General features: G+C 49.7%; 8 protein-coding genes across 8 annotated transcripts; 4 read left to right on the forward strand and 4 right to left on the reverse strand.

Annotated features, from left to right (window-relative positions):
- The first annotated feature begins 29 nt into the window (after positions 1–29).
- POJ06DRAFT_245569 (uncharacterized protein) lies at positions 30–2,820 on the forward strand. Its single transcript, XM_056186673.1, has 2 exons — positions 30–927; positions 978–2,820. Exons 1-2 carry the CDS (start codon positions 163–165, stop codon positions 2,724–2,726), a joined length of 2,514 nt encoding a protein of 837 aa, XP_056046214.1. The 5' UTR covers positions 30–162; the 3' UTR covers positions 2,727–2,820.
- A 143-nt stretch (positions 2,821–2,963) lies between these two features.
- Positions 2,964–6,660, forward strand: POJ06DRAFT_218838 (acyl transferase/acyl hydrolase/lysophospholipase). The gene is made up of 4 exons (XM_056185578.1): positions 2,964–3,487; positions 3,543–4,177; positions 4,239–4,457; positions 4,590–6,660. The coding sequence occupies exons 1-4, from the start codon at positions 3,065–3,067 to the stop codon at positions 6,505–6,507; spliced, it is 3,195 nt and encodes a 1,064-aa protein (XP_056046215.1). The 5' UTR covers positions 2,964–3,064; the 3' UTR covers positions 6,508–6,660.
- Positions 6,661–6,789: 129 nt separating this feature from the next.
- POJ06DRAFT_55264 (uncharacterized protein) lies at positions 6,790–9,754 on the forward strand. Its single transcript, XM_056191202.1, has 2 exons — positions 6,790–8,149; positions 8,204–9,754. The coding sequence occupies exons 1-2, from the start codon at positions 6,961–6,963 to the stop codon at positions 9,667–9,669; spliced, it is 2,655 nt and encodes an 884-aa protein (XP_056046216.1). The 5' UTR covers positions 6,790–6,960; the 3' UTR covers positions 9,670–9,754.
- Positions 9,755–10,042: 288 nt separating this feature from the next.
- On the reverse strand, positions 10,043–10,980 carry POJ06DRAFT_55254 (Cleavage/polyadenylation specificity factor subunit 5). Its single transcript, XM_056191201.1, has 3 exons — positions 10,594–10,980; positions 10,198–10,537; positions 10,043–10,138 (listed from the first exon to the last, which is right to left on the reverse strand). The coding sequence occupies exons 1-3, from the start codon at positions 10,884–10,886 to the stop codon at positions 10,049–10,051; spliced, it is 723 nt and encodes a 240-aa protein (XP_056046217.1). The 5' UTR covers positions 10,887–10,980; the 3' UTR covers positions 10,043–10,048.
- A 551-nt stretch (positions 10,981–11,531) lies between these two features.
- Positions 11,532–12,626, forward strand: POJ06DRAFT_245578 (ribosomal protein S28e). The gene is made up of 3 exons (XM_056186674.1): positions 11,532–11,666; positions 11,848–11,979; positions 12,382–12,626. The coding sequence occupies exons 1-3, from the start codon at positions 11,664–11,666 to the stop codon at positions 12,448–12,450; spliced, it is 204 nt and encodes a 67-aa protein (XP_056046218.1). The 5' UTR covers positions 11,532–11,663; the 3' UTR covers positions 12,451–12,626.
- POJ06DRAFT_245579 (phosphatidylserine decarboxylase-domain-containing protein) lies at positions 12,627–14,752 on the reverse strand. Its single transcript, XM_056186675.1, has one exon. The coding sequence runs from the start codon at positions 14,617–14,619 to the stop codon at positions 13,090–13,092; it is 1,530 nt and encodes a 509-aa protein (XP_056046219.1). The 5' UTR covers positions 14,620–14,752; the 3' UTR covers positions 12,627–13,089.
- Positions 14,753–15,488: 736 nt separating this feature from the next.
- On the reverse strand, positions 15,489–17,198 carry POJ06DRAFT_280079 (major facilitator superfamily domain-containing protein; the record flags this gene model as incomplete). The annotated part of the gene is made up of 2 exons (XM_056189856.1): positions 15,489–16,778; positions 16,830–17,198. The coding sequence occupies 2 exons, from the start codon at positions 17,196–17,198 to the stop codon at positions 15,489–15,491; spliced, it is 1,659 nt and encodes a 552-aa protein (XP_056046220.1).
- A 2,119-nt stretch (positions 17,199–19,317) lies between these two features.
- Positions 19,318–20,915, reverse strand: POJ06DRAFT_280080 (uncharacterized protein; the record flags this gene model as incomplete). The annotated part of the gene is made up of 2 exons (XM_056189857.1): positions 19,318–20,844; positions 20,898–20,915. 2 exons carry the CDS (start codon positions 20,913–20,915, stop codon positions 19,318–19,320), a joined length of 1,545 nt encoding a protein of 514 aa, XP_056046221.1.
- Between the last annotated feature and the right edge of the window lie 567 nt (positions 20,916–21,482).

The raw sequence follows: 21,482 nt of genomic DNA on the forward strand, positions 1-21,482 counted from the left end.
TGGGCTAGGGTTGACCCCACATTTGAGCACCGATTGTTGGGATCTCGTCCGTCCGGAAGCTGCGTCCCATGATCCATAATTGGCTGCGCCAGAATTGGGCATCTATACAGTCTCCAAGCTAGGTCGTCTTCCTGTCTGTGACTGAACTCCTTCCTGGCAGCAATGGCGCGTAGGAATCATCTAGATGTGGACTTGCTTCGGCAGGACGACTCCGCAATTCTGGAATACATCCGAACAGGCCCTCTCCCCGAAGTCATTAGCCCGGACGACCGAGGATCGCCACAGTCTGTCGAAACAGAGTCTCCTACACGCAATTTGACATCGGACTTTACGCACTTCAGGGACTCGCCATATACATTCTTGCGCAATATCGGGAAACACATTGTCGGCACCACGTATCGATCCTACGACAATTATGTCGGCAGGGATATTCTGTATGCTGGCTTCACCGAGGAAATGAAGGCGAGGGTATTGCGGAACGAGTTATTGCGAAATAGAATTACGAGCCTAGCGGAGCGCAGTGTCAAAGAGAGTCCAGTTTGGTCACGAATGAGTCGGTTCGAGCAAGAAGATCGTCGTCAACAGGTTGTGGAATGGCTCGAGGCAGTCACCTCAAAGCTTGCGGATGAAATGATATGTAAATTTGAGTCAAAGAGATTTCTCAGGTTAGCGTATTACATTGTCATGCAGATTCTCGGCAGAACGTACAATCAGGGTCTGCATGTGAATGCTGAAGAGATTGCAAAGTTGAAGGAGGTCGCTACGATCGCGGCTAAGAATAATCAGTCTCTCATATTTTTGCCATGCCATCGATCACACATCGACTATGTCTGTATGCAAGCTATTTGTTTCAGGGTGGGAATTTCGCTACCAACTGTCGTGGCTGGCGATAATCTCAACTTTGCAGTGGTTGGGCCTGCACTGAATGTACGTGTAATGAGTTGGATTTAATGAGATGATGAGATAACGATTAACAGCGTCTGGGAGCAATGTGGATGAGGCGATCATTTGGCGACGATCAGCTGTACAGCGCCGTTATTCAGGCTTATATCGACACTCTCCTAGGCGGTGGTTACAATTTCGAATGTTTCATCGAAGGAGGGCGGTCACGGCTCGGCAAGCTGCTGCCACCAAAGTTTGGCATCCTGAAGTTTATTTTCGACTCTGTGCTGTCAGGCCGCACAGAAGACTGCTGGATTGTCCCCGTCTCGACACAATACGACCGAGTTATAGAGACCGAGAGCTACATCAACGAGCTGCTCGGATCAGAGAAGAAGAAGGAGACTCTACGCGAATTTTTCAACGCTCGTGAGATATTGTCCTTGAAGATGGGCAGAGTGGATGTTAGATTCCATGAACCTTGGAATTTGCGCGGATTCATTTCTACGCAATTAGAGAAGCTGGCAACTGATGCAATGCGGGTGCCTACATTTGTCGACGCGGTGGCGGACGCAGACTTGCGTACGCGGATATTACGGTCGCTTGGATATCAAGTTTTGTCCGACATCAACAAGGCTTCTGTAGTGATGCCTACTGCGCTAATTGGAACAGTATTACTGACACTTCGTGGCCGTGGAGTTGGTCGTTCGGAACTCATTCGACGTGTTGAGTGGCTGTGCCTCCGAATTCATGAGCGTGGTGGCCGAGTAGCTGATTTCGGGAAGCTATCTACGGTGCAAGTTGTCGATCGTGGCCTTGAAGTCCTTGGAACCCTAGTTGGAAGCTCAGGTGGTGATGGTAGCTTGCTCGAAAGGACTTTTTACGCGGAAGACCGTTTCCAACTCAGCTTTTACCGGAATATGGTCATGCATCTGTTCGTGTCGGATGCAATAGTTGCAGTCGCAATGTACACCAAAATCAAGCAAGGCGGCGGCCCAAGCATGCAGCGTGTTCCAGTCAAGTATCTCTTCGAGCAATGTCTCTGGCTATCCAAACTTCTTGCCGGCGAGTTTGTGTATATCCAGCAGCCAGGCGGTATTCGCGCTAATTTCTGGGAGAGCATTCAGCTGCTTCGTGATCAGGGTGTTATTAGCATATCGGAGGATGGGTGTGTAGAATTGAGTATCGAAGAACGCACACGCGGTCGCGAATTTTTCGATTTCTACTGTTTTCTGCTGTGGCCGTTCTGCGATGGTTATTGGTTTGCAGCGGCCGCTTTGTTTGCCTTGACGCCAATGGCGTCGGAATTTCCGGATGAAACAGGGTTGGCGAGCGAGACGTTATGGGTTGACGTCACGGAATTTCTGGAGGTCGCTCAAGTCCTCGGCAAGACCGTCTACGCGCAAGGAGACTTGTCGTACTTGGAGGCGGTTAACAAGGAGGTTCTGAGATCTGCCTTCAGCGAATTTGAAGCTGAGGGTATCATTGTTGTACGGAGGTCTAAGTCAGGAAGATTACCAGCTATCATGTCACTATCTCCCGAGTGGCTACCGAGACGCTACAACGACGACGCCAAAGCGAATTCATTCTCCAGGGCATCTCGTATTCGACCTAAAGGGCGATTGTGGGACTATGTCGAGCATATCTCTATATTCAGACGGGAAGGTAAAAATCGACGGGATTCGGCATCAGTCAGTATGCGTGTTCTTGCTCTTGCGGATGATGCTGGACGTAAACTCAAGCAAAGACGGGTTCAAACTGTTGAGGATGCCAAGCACCCGGAAGGTGATGCGTTGGTGAAAGTGAGTAGAGCTACTAGAGGTAGAATTGGGGACGCCAAGCTATAGATGTTAAGTGGTGACTTCACTAGCTTTCCTGTACATACTGAGCAATGGACACTCACGGATTATGTTAATGCTATTGCTATTAAAGACCAACGCGCAATAATTTACTTCCCCATAAGCTTTCAGGTGACATGGTGGAATCCCATATCACGTGCCGATTCTTGTCCCAAACCCTACCCCGCAAATTCATGGGTGTGATAAATCGACATCGGTGCCAGCAATGGTCTGTGTCAAGCAGCCTCTCTGCAAGAAGCATACCGGACCCGCATCTGGAATAAATAGTATTACGTGATCTTATTACTGGCAGTGTATATCGGGTATATCTCTCAGTAATTGCGGCCATGACTTCATTGTTGACGCCGATCACGATTAACACTGGTCACGATCCGGTCGAAGACAACGAGAGTAAAGGCCTGTTATCTTCGTTAACTTCCAAGCTTGTCAAAACAGCAGGAAAGTACTACTCTCAAGCATCACTCGGCCAAGACTCCGAGTTACACGCCAAACGGCTGGAAGTCGCGAAGGTTCTCCAGCGACATGCGTCGTCTTATGAAGAATGGGCGCGAGCGTCCCAGGAACTCGATTTTCTAAGCGGGTATGATGATTGGAAGATGAACCCAGTATCGGACGAGTACGACTTTCAGTTTATTGCGAAACGCTTGAACGAACTGAGGTCGGTGCGAGAGTCTGGCGATTACCTCAAATTGCTATTCTTGATCCGAACGACATTCACGCGCAATCCTGGCAATATTGGTAACACCAAGGTAAACTCCACACACGCATATTAGTTGTTTTAGTGCTTATTATCCGCATGTATAGCTTTATTTGCATTCGCATATTGGAACAAAGTACCTGATTGACGACTATATCGGCGAATGCGAGGAAGCGCTGAGGACGGTTTTAAACTGTCCGATACCAACAGGTGATGAGGGTGACGAAGTGACGTATATTGACGATTATACGAAACTTGACGAACTACTGCGAACACGTCATTCATTTGGTCGAACTGCTCTGTTGTTGTCAGGGGGAGGTACTATGGGCATGCTACATTCGGGAGTTATCGAAGTGCTACTGGAATGTAATTTACTGCCCAAGATCATATCGGGATCGTCAGCGGGCGCTATTGTAGCCTCAGCCCTATGCACCCGAAGCGACGCTGAGCTACCGGCGTTACTGGAAAACTTCACATATTTCAATCTGGACGTGTTCGAAGTGACAGGTAGTGAAGAATCCGTCTGGACGAGGTTAGCTCGGTTCTTGAAACATGGCGCATGGACGGATATATCGTTCCTCGCCTCATCTATGAAGGAGATTCTTGGGGAAATGACATTTCAGGAAGCATATAATAGGACTAGAAGAGTTTTGAATATTCCAGTATCTAGCGCTAGTGTATATGAGCCACCGAGGTTACTCAATTACCTGACAGCTCCGAACGTTTACATTTGGTCAGCAGTGTAAGTATTCTGCATTTTAACGATGTCATTATACCTGACGTTCATTCTAACTACTAACTAGATGCGCGTCATGCTCAGTACCTCTAATCTTTTCTTCCCATACGCTTCTAGCAAAGGATCCAAGAACGAACCAGCCTGTCCCTTGGAACCCGTCACCTCAGCGCTGGATTGACGGATCGGTCGACAATGATCTGCCAATGTCTCGTCTCAATGAGATGTTCAACGTCAATCATTTTATTGTCTCCCAAGTCAACCCTCACGTCATTCCATTCCTGAAGAGGTCAATCATCACGCCAGACTTCTCGGGCATAACAAACGTGGTCGCCAGCTCTGCGGCATCTTTATACTCCACGGCATCGACGAAGAGCCATAAGCGTCGCATTGCAACTGGCATAATAGCTGACATATTCAGCAAATCCGCAATGGTTAGCGACAGAGTCATGAAACTAGCGGTGTCGGAGACAATGCACAGACTATTGATGTCCTCTGAACTCGGCATCCTCCCGAACCTATGTACAAAATTGCGGTCAGTTCTTGCGCAGACGTACTCTGGCGATATCACGATCTTGCCTGAAGTTTACGTTTCTGAACTACCAAAGATCTTGAAGAATCCTACCCCCAAGTTTCTTTTGGACGCGAGGTTACGAGGGCAGCGGGCGACGTGGCCGCGAATCTCGATTATTCGAAATCATTGTGCGATTGAATTAGCGCTTGATGCCGCAATTATTGAGCTAAGGTCCCGTACGTTCTTTAATGCAATGGTCGTCGGTGCCAGGAAGCTGTCATTCCCGTATTCATATTTTCAGCAACACCAGCAGAGCTTTCCGCGCTGGACTCGACGACGATCATATGACATTACTGGTGCCACGCGACGGGAGACAGAGCCGTTAGTTGGTTCTTCGGCTTCGCAGCCTCATATTCCGGGCGCATTGGCACCAGCAGCTAATATTGTGACCCCGACGGGTGGTGGTGCTTCGGTTTCGATCAGTACCACGACGGGGTCAATGTCTCGAGCTAGAGCTGGCTCGAGGGCTTCGGGACAGGTGACGATAATTACGCCGAATAGCGAACGCGCTCAGGAACACGCGCTGCAGAACTTGACAGAGAAGCCTTATGCTATAGCAGGAAAGGGCCACGAGGATGTGGATGAAGATGAGGATGAGGAAGAAGAAGAAGAAGAGGAAGAGGAAACCGATCGGGATGATGCCGCTGAGGATCGACAAGTTGGGTACGAATGCAATGAGATAAATCCTGACGATGAAATTTTGGACGAGGAGGACGAAGACGATGAGGGGGGATACATGATGGGTCTCTTTCCGGAGGATACAGATTTTGATATTGGTAGTCCTGTTGAGACGTTTCACGAGTCAGTCGCGCCGTCTGCGTCAGGATCACCCACTGCCTCACCCATCACACAACGTCGCTCTCGTCGCTCGTCTCTCTATCAGCAGCAGCAAGTCGGAACAGCAGGATCGCCTCCGAAATCTCCGTATCATCAACGCCGGCCTAGTGGAGGCAATGACGGTTACTATTATAATTACTTCAATTATAACCAGCGGCCCCCGTCTAGCAGCAATAATCGTCAGCTCAGTCGATCTCAGCCTACAACGCCAGGCCATAGTTCGCTCTTCAGTCGCCAAGGAAGCATTCAAAATATGACAAGTCTCACATCAAATGTCGGCCGTTCTAACGCTCAGTATCAACATCTTCCAAGATTAACGGTTGGGTCGGGGGCTATGCCGAGCAGCACTACGCAGACACATGCGCAGTCGCTTACGTCAAGTCCGCGGGCTAGGCTGAGAACTTATTCTGACGTCCCTCTGTCTCTTTCGATGACGGCGCCAGCGACTGCTAACATGAACACACACCTCATCGGGCCTGGAAGCAGTAGTCCGCGATTGACGATGAGCACAATGACTTTGCCCCCAAGTTTGGACTCAGATAATCCCGAGCCTGTTTCATGCACAGCAGTATCTTTGGCAACACTCCCGCGACGACCGTCGTCCGGACATTTGCGGCCGCAAAACCATTCAACAACACGGCGACACTACTGGCCGCTTCAATACGAGACGGCGTCGGCGGTTATAATCGTCCCAGGCATTTCATCCGGCACAGCTTTGCAAGTATCACGCCCTGTACAGTCCACTCCGACCTCGCCGCGCTTGACAAGGAGCATGAGTTCGCTGCGCCACTTCCATGGCACTAATTCGACGCCGACCGTAAACGCTGCTACATCCAGCCAGGCTCCTGCTCCGGTAAACTCAGGCGTGTTGGCACAAAATGGGAGCACACCGGCGGTAAAGAGTGGGCATGTGGTTGACATTCTTTAGAGGGCTATATATTCCACCAAGTACGTGTTAATGCACGTATGGGAGAAACTGGCGTTTTGCGTTCGTTGTGCGACGCGGCATTTGTATATATTTTAATCGCATTGTATATGGGGGATACCAAGCGTCTATCCGGAATTTATTATTCTGCTCGAAGACTTTGCAAGAATATTGAGATAGGCTAGAACTCGCTCGGTTCTCCCGAACGATAGGGTTAGGCTGCAAGGCTAGGGCAATGGTGCCAACCCTATTCACGCTAGGGCGAGCAAATTTTCTCACCACCATCACAGTCACAAAGCAGTCCTGCTCCATTGCCCGCAAGTCCTGACAAACAAGTACGGCCACACGCCTATTCCGTCTCCACAAGCGAGCTAATTCCGGTCCAGACGAGGACGACCTTATCGCAACCTAACCCAAGCAGCCGCGGTCCCCGCGGCGCACCCCTGAGTCCCAGCCATGAATAGCGACCGGGGCCATGCTTCTTTAGAAGAGGAGACCGGACAACACATTGACGAGACGGATGCCCTACACCAGCAGCTACAGCAGCTACATCAGCAGCTTCAAGAAGAAGCACAGGAGTTACAAGGCGATACGATCGGAATTATTGATCATTTCCGAGAGAATGCAGATCTTGATCCGGGGGTCTCCGTGACCATTGTCAGTAAAGAGGATGCCCAACATGACGTCGAAGCACGTCACGATTCAGAGCAGGAGCATGACCAGATAGAGCAGCAAGACGGCGAGGAGGGCGATATGGAGCTTTCGGAAGAGCTGCAGATGCACGTAGCGCAACTGGCACTTGAGCTACAGCAGCAAGGATTAGGCACACTTTCAGCTGAGGAATTGCAACAACATCTGATGGCGCAGCTTGCTTCAGGCCAATTATCACTGCCACACGATGCTGCTGAGCAAGAGAATGCGGTGACAGAAGCGGAAGTGGAACCAGAGCAAGAGCCTGAGAGCCGTCATCAGGTTACACCGGAGACTGCCATGGAAACATTGCCTAGCTCGATGCCAGAGCGGATGCAAGTGCCGATACCAGAGCCGCTGTCCGAGCCGATTCCGGGGTCGATCCCAGAGCCAGTGCCTGAATCGCTACCCGAGCCATTGCAAGCACCATCACCAGAAGTTGAACCTTCTTCGGCGATGAACGAAGACGTTGTTGTTGACCCCGCTTTACGGGCCTTGTCGACGGCGCCAGATGAAGGTCTATCAGGAGCAGAAGTACAAGAATCACAAGTTGACGCCGAGACTGAGGTTCAATACGAAGTTGCCGATGAAGGAGCCGAAGATGCGACCACCACTCTCGAGAGACTGAATGAACTTATCTTGGGCATGGACCTTTCCGATCCTGCGGCCGCCATAGCCCAACTCCAGAGTGCAACAAATATTGACCCCACAACGCTGTTGCAGGCTGTCACGACAGCTCTTTCGTCGATTATTGAAGGGGGTGAAGAAGCATTGGACGAAGCTGAAGGCGAATTTGAGGAAGTGGGACCGCAGCCAGGTGAAGAAGGCGCGCCTCTTTCTCGTAGAAAGAGGATAAGAAAGCGACTTCCACCGCGAAATGAAGAGGAGAGACAAAAGCTGAAAATAGACAATCGAGAGAGGAAGAAACGATGGCGTATGAGGAATGATGAGCGAAGTAAGTCGGGTTGGCTACTTCTATTGCACAGATTGGGGCTAACGAACTGCGCAGATAAAGACAATGATCTACGCGTTCGCGTTAATCGCCGCGCGGATCGTATGTTCGGTCCAGAGCGTTCGGAAAAGAAATCCCAGTGGATCGAAAACGAATTTGCTCGACGTCGTCAACGGAGAATGCAGCGCCTTCAGCGCTCGTTAGGGGCCACCGGAAGTCTTGGAAATCTCTTCGGACAGGGAGGCGTTGGCGACGAGTTACAGGCCGCGTTGGCAGAGATTGTGGACCGCGAAGGTGATATTGAAAAGTTCAATAATACCTTGTTGCAACTCGCTCGCGACCCGAACCTAATCAAGAATTTAACGGGAATGCTGCAGCAAATGAGTGGGCTGGAGGCTGATGAGAGTGACAGTGCACCGACTAAGCCTCATCATTTTGAGGACTATACCGAGACTGACGCTCAAGGAGAGACTGCACCTGCCGACACGGTACAAGCCGAGACCGAAGAGGGTATTATTGATCCTGCGCTTTTGGGTTCAGGGCTGAACGATGACAACAGCGAGCATTCCCAGCTCGGCAAGGGAAGTCAGCAGGAGCAACTTACTGAACAAGCTGATCCTAAACGGACCGAAGGAATTGCGGAGATTCCTACGGAACAAGCCGCTCGCGATGCGGGTTGTGGCGAACAGAGCGGAAGCGCCGTGCGGGACGATACGGGGGCCGAAGTGACAATGCAAGATGAGCAACCATATGGTGATCTTGAGTCGGCTGGCCGAGGGATTCAGCCTGTTGATCTCGAAGCCGCAGCTCAGGCAGTTGCGTCGTTCGGCGATCTTGATTTTGCTGGGACTGGGATTGACGAAAGTCTTCTTCTCCAAGCATTTAACTTGATTCTCGCCAATGGAATTTTGCCAGACATGTCTACGGGCGCAGGAGAGAATTCAGATGCAGATGGCCAGGAAAAGACTAGTCACCCTACAGAGTCTATTCAAGCTCCCGAGGAAATGACAATTGATAATTATGAGGGAGTCGATCATGAAGGTACTATTGACTCAGCGAGCAAAACTACATCTGATATATCATGCAAACGGGCGCGAGATTCAGAAGATTCAGAGAAGTCTCCGTCATCTGGCCGCCGTACTTCACAGTCCCCTACTTCAGATCGCGCTCTTACAAGTACGTCATCATCAGCTCAGTCGCCAGCTGTTCCAGCGACGAGTTCAAGTAAGCTGCCTCGCCTAACCGAGCCATTCCTCCCATCACATTTCGTCGCTGCCGCTCCTTCGCGGCCAGCGTACGTGTTACCGGCATCTAAGGCGCCACTCCCACCTGCTAAACCCGTGCCATATGGTCGTCCATTATCGGCGTCGGGTCTTACGTCCCCACCAATGGACGATAACCCGGACCGTAAGAAGAAGGTGAAAGCAATGGGTTTCCCGCCTATGTTAAAGCCGCTGGCACCGCCAATAAGCTCGATATCGAGTTCATCTTCGCCGCGTGCTCACACCGCTTCTCAGGATTAAGCCTCGCAGAATATTGTGTCCTTGTAATATTAGATTTGTTTGCTGGACGGCGGAGTTCGGCGGATGTGCTGTATAGAAGATTAGTTGTATTTTAGGGCTAGATTGGGCGTAAAATCTCTAATCCTGAAATTTGATAGCAATGTACATTATTTGTGTTTGATTTTGTTTCAATGAATTTAACAGTTGTATCTACTGTTAGCGAATTCAATAATTCTCCTATCCAGAATCTGAAAAAGTATTGCACCATGTTGTACAAGTTGATCTTGTTCTATGAAAGCGAACTAATATACATGAGCGAGTCGACTTCGAATGAGATTGCGACAATTCTTCATTCAATTTGCATATATAGGTTACAGAGCTGCTCGTAAACCAACCAACTTTAATGATTTAGCGCTGGCGATCTGCCAATCACAACATTGTTCTCGTCCACGAATTCAAAATTATATCTGCTTAAATACTGTGGTATAGCCTACACGAGAACGTCAGTAATTTCAATTGCCATTTGCCGAATATCAAAAGCACACATACCGACAGTTGCGATCCATATCTCGCGGAATTATCGTACAGCTCAAACAGCGGAACAGCGAGCAACTTCATATTCTTCGGCACACTAAGGACTTTATGTTTCGGCAGATTAATCAGGTACAACTTCTTGCATTCCTTCGGTCTTGAGACGTGCGGTGGGATAAACGGATACGTGAACGTTTCAAAGTTCGGGCGCCACCATTGGGCTATGCAGTCGCCGATTTCCCATTCGGATGTGTGCTGGTCTGATGGGTATTGAGCGTTCACGGGCGCGAGACGCTCGTTGAGACGAGCGGTGAAGCCTTCAATTTCGCCTTCGCCGGGGTGGAGATAGTCGCCAGGTCTAGTTCCCCATTGTTAATATCCGTCAATATAGTATCATAATGATACGAATCGTACAATTTGAAAAAAGCGTTCGCGATCTGTAGCATCAAAATGTGAGGATGTCCATGCTCATGGCACACAAGAATCCCCTCGCATGTCCGTCGCATGCCGAACTGTTCGTAGTGATCCTGCAGCCGTTGTAATCGCGCTGACACAGACGGATCTTCTTCGGGCTGTGCCTCTTTCGTGCCGAAAGTGTAGTTTGAAACAGGGTATAATCTGATCGTCTTGGGCTGACGGGACGAGAACTCACCAGATGATGGCGGAACCAGTGTTGTTTTGCGCGCAGCTTCTGTAATGGTCGTCATGGTGCGTGATACGAAATATGTACTCCAATAGATATGGGATAACGTGGATGTAATCTGTACGTAGGATTGTGGATGGAAGGTTTGTATATGTTGCGTTGGGAGTGATGGGCCAAGAGCCTGGCCATGGGAGGCTTATTTCGCTAATCACTTGCAACTAGCTTCGCATTCAACGCATGCAGTGAACGACTGCAGCTGATTATTACAGATAATTTACAATATACACAAATTTGTTAGTGCAGTCTGGGTAAGTCTTGTGATTACGGAAAATTCATTTAGTGGATTACTGTCAAAGCTCGCTATAACGATACTCGATCCCCGATCTAGCGATAAAATCTGGTGCCGTAATTCTAAAAATTGGTGAAAAATCAATTCATTATAACGATTGCCTTCCTAAACAAGTTTAGTACCTTGGTATTACGATCAAAAATTCCCAGATTACATCGGCTTAACGATGTTTGACTGTACACTTTCACACGTTGGATCCAGGCCCAAAGGTGCAATCGAGACGCCAGCTCGAATGCAGGGTAATCGGTCACGTGCCAAGGACATAATCGTCTAACCGTCGGCAGCATGGCATGAATGATAGCTGTGACTGCTTTTTATCCAGGCCTACTAAACCCTATGCAACCTCGTCAACGACGTCGACACACCGCTGGGGCTGAGTGGCATCGCGATTGCACACTAGCCAGTTGAGTCTCTAAACGACAGGAACGCTCGCCGACGATTATCCCTATCACACCATATTCATTCCAAATTCCTTGTTGAAGATATCTCATAATGGTATGTTACGGTTTTGTTATCGATGATTTGGTTTGGTCAAGATTTATTTTGGACGAGAACAAGAGAAAGATATCCAGTATGGCAGTGAGAACGATGGATTGGAGTAAACAATCTGGTCATTTTCTGCTGATGCGGTCACTTTTGCTGGAAAATGTTGGGGCTAATGAAGTGACCAATTTAGGAGTCTAAGACCCCTGTTAAGCTCGCTAAGGTCATCAAGGTGTTGGGCCGTACAGGATCCCGTGGTGGTGTCACTCAAGTTCGCGTTGAGTTCATGGACGATCAGACCCGGAGCATTATCCGAAACGTTAAGGTGCGTAATATTTGGTTGCGAGAAGAGGCTTCGTGGGAAAGGGATCCGGAGTCAGTGGAGTGGATCGGAATGAGGGCGTGACGGACAGACGATAAGCGAAGTATCGGACATCAAGGAGTACTAGAGAACTGGTGAAGAAACGACCAGTAAACGGCGAAGTATAAATCACATCGATAGCTGGGATGAAGATAGAGAATTTTGGTGGTATTTCCTGGCTGGTCCTATATTGACGTACACAATCGATTGTTCTCTTCAGCAGCAGACACTGTGCTCAGATCCTGACGAAAATTCGCATGTCCGCAGCAGCTATTCTCCCTTTCAACATCCGCCGCCGTTCTTCCGTTCCACGACACCAGATATGTCATCTATTAGACAAACACATCTAACTGCATTATCATACAGGGCCCCGTCAGAGCTCACGACATTCTCTGCCTCCTCGAATCTGAGCGTGAGGCTCGCAGATTGAGATAAATGGGTGTTGGAATAAAGCAAAGGTGTTCTATTTGGGAGTTAAAAAAATAAATTGGCAAAACCTCTTTATCATATAATGTAACATACGTACGACTCACAAAATGTTTTGTTTCTTGCAGGTTTAATACATTGCATTACATATTACTTTTTGGTTGTCTATATAATAGCTTGCCGGAACAGCACAGCTGGATGACAACTGTGCGATAAGTATACTGCTTTAGATTTACTTTGGCGCTCAAAGTTTTCTTCCTTGAATATTGCTGTCGATCGAACACCGGTATTTATGGCTGTATTAATCAGAAGACAATGGACGGGAATGTAGACAAACATTTCATAATTGTCTTAATAAGCGGATGTGCCGATGCGATTCATGACAGTGCATGACATCAGATTCTATACAACTTTAGTCCGGCAAGTTAGATTGAAGATGTGGATTAAAGAAACTCATATCATAAATGCATAGCCGTATCACATATCACACTTTTGAGTCTTGGACATACAGAATTTCGTTTATATACCCAGATTGCAAAACAAACCATCCAAACGCAAAGACCACCAAATCGAATGATATAACAAACATGGAACACGATATTACAGACCCGTTCTGTGATTCTCTATAAAAACCCTCATTGCATACATTTACTCCATCTTAATATCACCCAAGGTCTGACCGACCTTAACATGCTGTCCAGCTTTGACATTAAACTCGAACTGCTTAGGTGCTTCAAATATTAACACGACAGTACTCCCGAGATTGAAGCCGCCCATCTGCTGGCCTTTTTCCAATGGATAGCCACCGAGAAGCTTACTCGCCTTGGCGTATGTTGCCTCATAGCACACAGGTTTGTCGGCAGTGCGGTGCTGATGGCCCGGCACGTTGGTTTTCAACTCCTTGTCGAAGTGGATTTTGATGCTGCCGACGTTTGTCGCGCCAACAGGCGTCATCGAGAAGAAGCCGTGGCGCCAACGGCCGAGCATTGCAACGCGCTCGTTGAGGACGAAAAGGCCGGACAATCTGCTCTGGAAATATGGTGCAACGGAGAAGAGTTCGCCTGCGAAATGGCGACGGACCTCAGCGACCCAATTTGTCGGGGAGTGGAACCGGTGATAGTCTCCTGGTGCGAGATAGATCACACAGAAAAACATTTCGTGGTCGGGAAGTGAAGGCTGTGCTATTTCTTTTGTCACACGGACTTGTGTTGAGAATGAGGTTGATGAAGAAGCCGCGTCGCCTTCGTTGATGACTTCCTCTTGGTGACTTGGGCCGGACTTGCCTGTGCCGAGAAGATCGTCGAAAGAGTACTTTATTCCGTTGACGACGGCAAATTCACGGTCACGCTCGAGTCGCAAGTCTTGTTGGCCGTGCTCATGTGAAAAATCAATAGATAACGAATCAGACGACGCATTGCCATGCTTGCCGAGCAATGCGTCCAGAGAATAGGTCATGCCTTTGACCTGCTCGACCTGTCGTCCATACACGACACCGAGATGCAAAACTTTGCCGTCCGCAGGAGAGACCAACAGGGCGGGATCAATCGGTCGCGTGCCAGGCTTCAACTCTCTGTAAAAAAACTCACCAAGATTTCGGTAGATCTTCAAGTCCTCCTCGGCAACTTCATCGAGGTTAACACCGAAAATGTACGCATAGAGTTTGTACCCTGGCTCGCGCATCCACAGCGGCAACTCGATCGCGTTGAACTGGCCCCACAGGCGAGAAATACTTTTCAGGGGCAGAGTGCTGTAGACAAACACCTGCCAAGGACCGACCGGCCGTACCTTTCGTTCAGTCGCACTGTCAGAGTCAGAATCGGATGATTCGTACAGTCGTCGTCTATATCTCTCCTGATACCGCACCGCGACAGCCGTGAGGCCGCCAGCAACGGGCACATGCCACCATCTGAACCGGAAGCGACGTCGCGTGCCCTGACTCTGCTGCTGCTGACCTTGCTGACCGCCTGACGTCGAGAAGAATGCGCGCTTGCCGACGAAACCTGGGTAACCCCAGTTTTGACGGCGGTAGACTTTTGCGAACGGATACCGCAGGAAGCCGGACGCGGCACGGGCCGGGAAGCCTCGAAAGCCGGCTCCGCGGTTATGCCAGTTGCTTGGTCGGCGTCGCATGTACCGCAGGGAGGACGACGGTGGCTGCACGTATGGTGGTGGTGGCATCGTGAGCTATTGTCTAGCGGTTTGTTGAAAACCGGCGAGGACGAAGTTGGTGAAAGACGTTGGAGTCTTGAGGAAGGTAGTAAGTAGCAGAAGTGCAAATTTGGGAGTGTGTCCCGGGGAGAAATGTTGTTTTGCAATCGGTCCGCCGCGCACGACGCAAGGGTTTGCGTCACATCCTTGTTCCAGGCACGCGACCACACCCAAATCCACATTTGAAAAGTACACATCATATATTTTCATAAGTCGTCGATCAGCTTATATTGAGCTGCTTACATAATTCTACCACCAATAGTCGTCGACTTTGATTTACGGTCTGCGTATCAAGCCGAACAGCCGTTGCACAGTTGTTAGGGAACGGTTTGAACCGGCAACTTGAATCTTGATTGAAACCAGCCTGACAGCGATCACGTGCATACACGGTCGCGTGCGCAGAACTCTGCGGAATCGACTCGCCAACAACACTACCGATGCAGTCTGACAATATGTTAGAATAGACATAATATGCTGGCATTTAGCGAATTTACGACAACGGCTTACGGCTACCAATAATAATGATGAATATATTCAAAAGAATGCTATTAATACATTAAAGGAACTGATCCAAACACGCCTTACCAAACAATATATAAACCAGCACGAAGGATCGCAAAGTTGAATGACTGAGATATGTCGTGCGTCTAAGACGCACCCCGTAACTGAATTCCCGAGGTACATGTATAAGACTGCCGATATCCCAAACCCTTCCCAGAAATGGAGATTAATGCTTTGACCGTCCGTAATAACACTTTTTGTAAACCTGTCCGCTTATATAATTCTATACAATTTAATGCAATGTTCCTTATCCCTCCTTTGGCCCAATCCTACGTTCTTTATTTCCTGTCAAATGTTCGGTGCAAAACATGCTCCCTCATCATGCCGCAGGTAACAATGACCAGAGCAGCAAGGAAGATAGCAAAATAAAACACTCCGTGGAAAGCATCGAGATAGGCCTGCACGACGTCAGGCTTGTACTCTATCGGGATGTAGTCGATATCCTCAATCGAATCTGTAACTCGGCTAATGATATCGGACTTGTCGGGGCCGACGATATATTGGTCGAGCTTTTTGCCAAGGACGTTCTGGAAGATGGCCGACGCAATGGCGACGCCCACAGTCGAACCAGTACCTCGGAACCCGTACTGTATTGCGGTTGTGACAGCTTGGAGTTCTGGTGGGACTGCGGCGACCATCGCGATAAGGGTGCAGTTGAGAAGGCCACCGAAGCCGAGACCGGCAATCATGATGTAAAGAATTTGGGCCCACTTTGGGGTCGTCAAGCTGTAGGTGTTGATCAAGATGGAGCCGAAAGTAAGGATGAAGGCCGACGACATGGTGATCCACCAGTATCGGCCAGTGGTTCGCATGACAGTGCCGGAGAAGATGGCGCCGACTGCGGACCCCAAGAAGTTGGGGATGATGTTGGTACCGGCCTGCGTTGGCGAGATTCCTCGGATGGCAATGAAGTAGATCGGAATGTAGAAAAGTTGGGTATAGTTGATCATCATGATGAGCCAGTTGGTGAACGAAGCGCCAAAGATGGTGCGATCCATGAGAAGAGTGATGGGAATGATAGGCTCCCTGGCAAGGTACAGCTCGACATATATGAAAGCAGAAAGGAAAATACTCCCGAGGGAAAAAGCAATGAATACTGGCAAGGAAGACCAAGAAACATAGTTGCCGCCGATGGACAGTCCGAGGAGATAGAGAACGAGCGAAAGAACGAGAGTGATAGATCCGGCAAAGTCAATTCGCGAAAGCTTGTCCGCAATTTCCGACGCCGAGTCGGAGGAGAGAGGCGCAGGTTTCGACTTGAGATTGAAGTAGATAGCCACTGAAGAGATAACGACAAACGGAACCTGAAGGAGGAATGCCCAGCGCCAGCCAAGAGTCTCGGTAATAAAGCCACCGAAAACACCACCGAGCGAGGCCCCGGCATTGTAGAGGACGGAGCCGATACCCTGAAGCAAGCTTCGCTGACGGAGAGGAACCAAGTCGTTCAGGGTGATGGACGAGAGCGAGGTGAGGCCAGCGCCTCCGATGCCAGCAATGATGCGTGCAAAGACCAGGAACCAGATGTTATTGGCAATCCCACAGAAAATGCAGCCAATGGCGAAGGTGGCCTGGAGGGGATGTCAGCGAGAAATCAGTACAAGGAAAAATAGTCGGCGTACGTTACTAAACAACAGCAGCGACTTGCGGCCAAGAATGTCGGACAATTTGCCATAGAGCGGCTGGCAGGCGGCAACGGCAATGAGATAGGCGGTCGCAATCCATGACACTGACCGGAACTCGTGAAATTCTGAGGATATGTGGGCCAGAAGAGTGGCGACGACAGTACCATCGAGAGCCGCTAGGAAGACGCCGATATAAAGGGACAAGAAGATGAGGGATACGGAGCTGGACTGCAAGACCTGGCGTTCTAGGAAGTCATTGGGCTCGTTTGCCTCGATGTCGAGTTCGGCAAGCTCAGCAGCGGCCGCGCGGTCGATGTCGCCGTTAAGCAGACGTGCGGACTCGTCGATAATGTCGTCATGCTTCATTGTGGCAGGACCAATAGAGGCAGCGGAGAGCGGGTCAGTGGACATTGTTTACAGTCGTGCGGGCGATTATACAATGCGAAAACAGAGATGTAGCTATGGGTGCATGCGGCCGTACTAATATAATAATTCTCAGCATGGGCGAATATATATCAGAGGCCGGTCAGCCGAAGTCCTGTCGACCTGACCGGGGGCCGATGAGCCCCAAGCGCTCGTTCGTTGTATGTACGGCTGACTCCGGCACCTAGCATCACCAACACAGGCTCATTCGCAAACCCTTTTGGAACGCGAACAAGCTGTCGGCTCGGCACTCGAGGTCCCGCTCCGCGCATGATCAGCTGGACGCAGTCATGCTTTCCAGATTACTGGAGCACTGGAAGAGCGTATCTGTAAGAGCGTATCTGTTGGCCCACACTGGTCAGGAATTTTAAAAACCAGGGGCGGCGATCCCCGGCTGTGAGCGGGCTTACCCTTAGAACTCTGATGTTTAGACTTCCTGAGTCAGCGATAACTATACCGCTTGCGATCTAGTGCAGCCTGTCACGGACCTGAGCCGCTTGTACTGTAAACTCAATCTGCTGGCGCTTCGCTTCTCTCCGTGGAGCCGCACTGTCACTCGCTGCTCTCCGGGCCTTGGGCGTTCATGGTCAACTTCATGTTACCCAAGAGGATTGCTTAGTTATTTGTTGCGAACATACAGTCATACAGCACAGCGCTCACAATATTGATGCCAAGTCTCGAGTTAGTCTTCGTTTTCATGCAGGCAGCTGATCGCCGGCCGCTGTATACGCAGAATCGCTCGTCATACTAAATACGCTGTGGAAATTTTTGGCTAAGAAGCCCGTATTCAGAGTTTCAGAGACACCTTCTCGCATATAGGCTCAAATCTAATCCAGAACCTTGTGTTGGGCAAATCGGCGGCTTCGGCCCGTGTCCCATGGCAGAATAAGACGATATCTCGTGACGTACTGAGCAACGAAACCAAGAGCCTAGCTGCATTTGTTTGCGCATCCAGGCTACCTACAAAGTGGCATTCATACGGCATGCAACTCCGCTAGATCTAGCTTTAAGTTACTCTAGATAGTCACCATGTTCGCGAACGCACGAAACTGAAGCACAGAAGCTCACGCAATAGTCTACTGTTCTGCTGTCGTTATAAACCAACACCGTACTGCGATATATCTCGCATAGATCTAGACAATATTACTATCAGTTGCTCACAAGTATTCAGACTTGTGCATCAATTCCAGAAATCGCACGTCTTGCTAAATGAAAGTGGTCCTGACCGCCACAGGAGATGCCCGAAACCCTATTCCTGTCGGTCCAGACCGTCTTCGTCACTGTACCGTATGCGGCTGTGATTTCTTTTCATCTGCCACTAGACACAAACTAGACGAGGTCACGCAGCTATTGTTACTGGATGACTTAATGCTTGCTTAGGTGACAGAATAAGCCATGCGCGTGAAAATGGCGGACTGCAAGGATTCACTTATTGCGCACAACATCGCGAGCTGGGCAGCGGCCTGGTCGACTGTAGTCATGGCGCAGAAAATAGATCATCCTTCTCTTGCACGTGCAGCCGGGCAGCCTTGATATCGAGGACAGCCCACGTCAGTGCGCTCCAGAAAATGAACCGGGCTGATATTCAGACTATTTCTGGGGAGGTTGTTTGTTTGCTCTAGGGATCGCGGAGACACCAAAAACATGTATTAAGCGGGGTCAAGAGGATTGCAAACAGCCGATATCTGCGCGTCCACCGTGCCAGCTTTCTTGACTTGGAGGCATTCGTCATTCAATATCCACAGTCGCGTACGTAAATCTCGGAATTTGTTAATCGATCGTCTTATCAGGAATTAGGCGGAAAGCACCACTTGCAGCCTTCCTTGCCAATTGCGTGCACTGTAGCAAACAGGAGACTACTGAATTTGAGACAGCTGGTCGGGACAGGGTACGCGATGTTGGAGGCATATGGTAGAAATATAATCCAGCCAATCCCCAGATCCACCGGTTGCTCACGGGCACCGTCAGTTGTCAACAGACAGAGAATATATTAACCAATTTGTACACTTAAGCTTAAATACACCTCACAATACAAGCCCCATACTTGATCTGCTTACTTGAACTAGGGCCGGTCAAACTCCGGCCGCCATTCATTCTTCCACGCAGTCTGCGTAATATCATCAAACAAGACCTGATTTTTCGCGAACCAACTTGACTCACGAGATACGTACTCACCGTAGCCCTTGGTACCGGTAACCTTACCTTGATCAGCATCCCAGACCACCTGTCCACGAAGAATAGTGAAGCGGGGCCAATTGAGCATTTGCATGCCCTCGAACGCGGTGTAATCGCAGTCATGGTGCAGCATCTCGTTGGTGAGCGAGGTTGGCTTGTATTTATCCTGCGGGTACCAGATAACCAAGTCCGCGTCCGAACCGGGAATAATGGAGCCTTTCTTGGGGTACAAGCCGTACAACTTCGCCGTATTGGTCGACGTGAGTTGCACGAATCGCTCGATCGACAGACGGCCTGTGCAGACACCGAAAGTGAAGATGAGTGGCATACGGGTTTCGATGCCGGGAATACCGTTAGGAATCAGACGCCAGTCACCGCCAGGCTTGCCGGAGTCCTTGATAGCAACAGACTTGCCAACATCCGAATCCATTCTGAACGGACAGTGATCGGACGAGATGATGGTGAAGGTGCCGTTGCGGCAGCCGTTCCAGATGCCGTCAAGGTCCTCCTTCGATGGACGGAGAGGTGGAGAGCACACGCACTTGGCACCCTCGTAGTTCGGATGCTGGAGCCGCGAGTCGGTGAGGAGAAGGTACTGGGGGCAGGTCTCAGCATATATTGGAAGACCCTTGCCCTGGCCCTTGCGAATCCGCTGGACCGAGCCGGGGGAGGAGACGTGTACGAGCAGGATGGGCACATTCATGACCTCGGAGAGTACGATAGCGCGGTTGGTGGCTTCGTGCTCTGCAAGCGCCGGACGAGAGCGAGCATGCGAGTACGGGTCAAGCAGGTCAAGCTTCTCGAGCTCTTCGGAGAAAAATGCGATAATGTCGATATTCTCGGCGTGAATCATAGGTGTGATGCCGGTCTTGCGAGCTGTCGAGATAGTGTGCAAGATCTGATAGTCGTTGAGCTTCAAACTGTCGTACGTCATGTAGAGCTTGACCGACGAGATACCAAACTCCGGAATCAATTTCGGGAACTCAGCAAGACGCTCTGGTGTGGGATCAGTGATAATCAGATGGAAACCATAATCACAGTACGAGTTGCCGGTCGCAAGGTCGTGGTAATGACCGATAACGTCCGAAAGGGAATGGTCTGGTCGGTGCTTGTGCTGCATTGCAAATGAAAGGAAAGTGGTGGTCCCGCCCGCAATGGAGCTTCGGGATCCAGACTCGAAGCCATCGCAACCACGGTAGGGGTAGTCCTGGGCACCGGGAGTGTTCTCCTGATCAATATGCGTGTGGCCGTCAACACCACCCGGGGTGACGTACGCGCCCTCAGCATCAATCACGGACTTGGCCTTTAGTGACTTGAGATCAGGAGCAATGGCAAAGATCTTGCCATCCTTGATGGCAATGTCTCCGTTGAAGCATTCGGACGCTGTCGCGATCTTGGCGTTGATGATAAGAGTCTACAGCTGATTAGTATGAACAAGCACAGAACCGATAACAGAATTGTACATACGTCAAACTCGAAATCCATTGCGACGACGCTCAATCAATTGATTTCGGAAGCGGAAGATACGGGGAGACTAAGCGTTGTGGAGAAACGAAAGAGCAAATCGGCAAGAGGCTGGGTCCGAGATATTTAATTGAAGCAGGTGCATGGGCCGTCCGACTTGACAAGCAAACTTATTAGAGTTATTGGACACGACGACTCACGATTTCGCGCAATACAGTAGTTCCCGACTTGGGAGTTAGTGTCGCCAATAATGAGGTGCAAGAAAGTCAACCTTGGTACGCCACAAAACTTGTTCAGGCTCTCGACTCAATGCAGACGTTATAAATTGCTCAGTCAGCCAATTACTCAATTGATTTCAATCAATTAACAAGTACGGCTAAATAGCCTATTATAATCGTGGAAAATTTGGGCGATCCTGATTGGCTCCGGCTGCTCGGGCCTCCCGCGCGCCTACGCCTGCCCGCTGATAAGCTGTCACGTTTTATCACAGACCACACTTGAGTCAGAGCGATTAACTCAACGAGTCATTCTTGCTAACTCAACTTTATTTTTAAGAGATGGAAATGCCATAAGCAGTAAATTCTTCGT

This window comes from Lipomyces tetrasporus (assembly GCF_029532465.1).
Source record: "Lipomyces tetrasporus strain NRRL Y-64009 chromosome Unknown POJ06scaffold_2, whole genome shotgun sequence".
Taxonomy (NCBI): Eukaryota; Fungi; Ascomycota; class Lipomycetes; order Lipomycetales; family Lipomycetaceae; genus Lipomyces; species Lipomyces tetrasporus.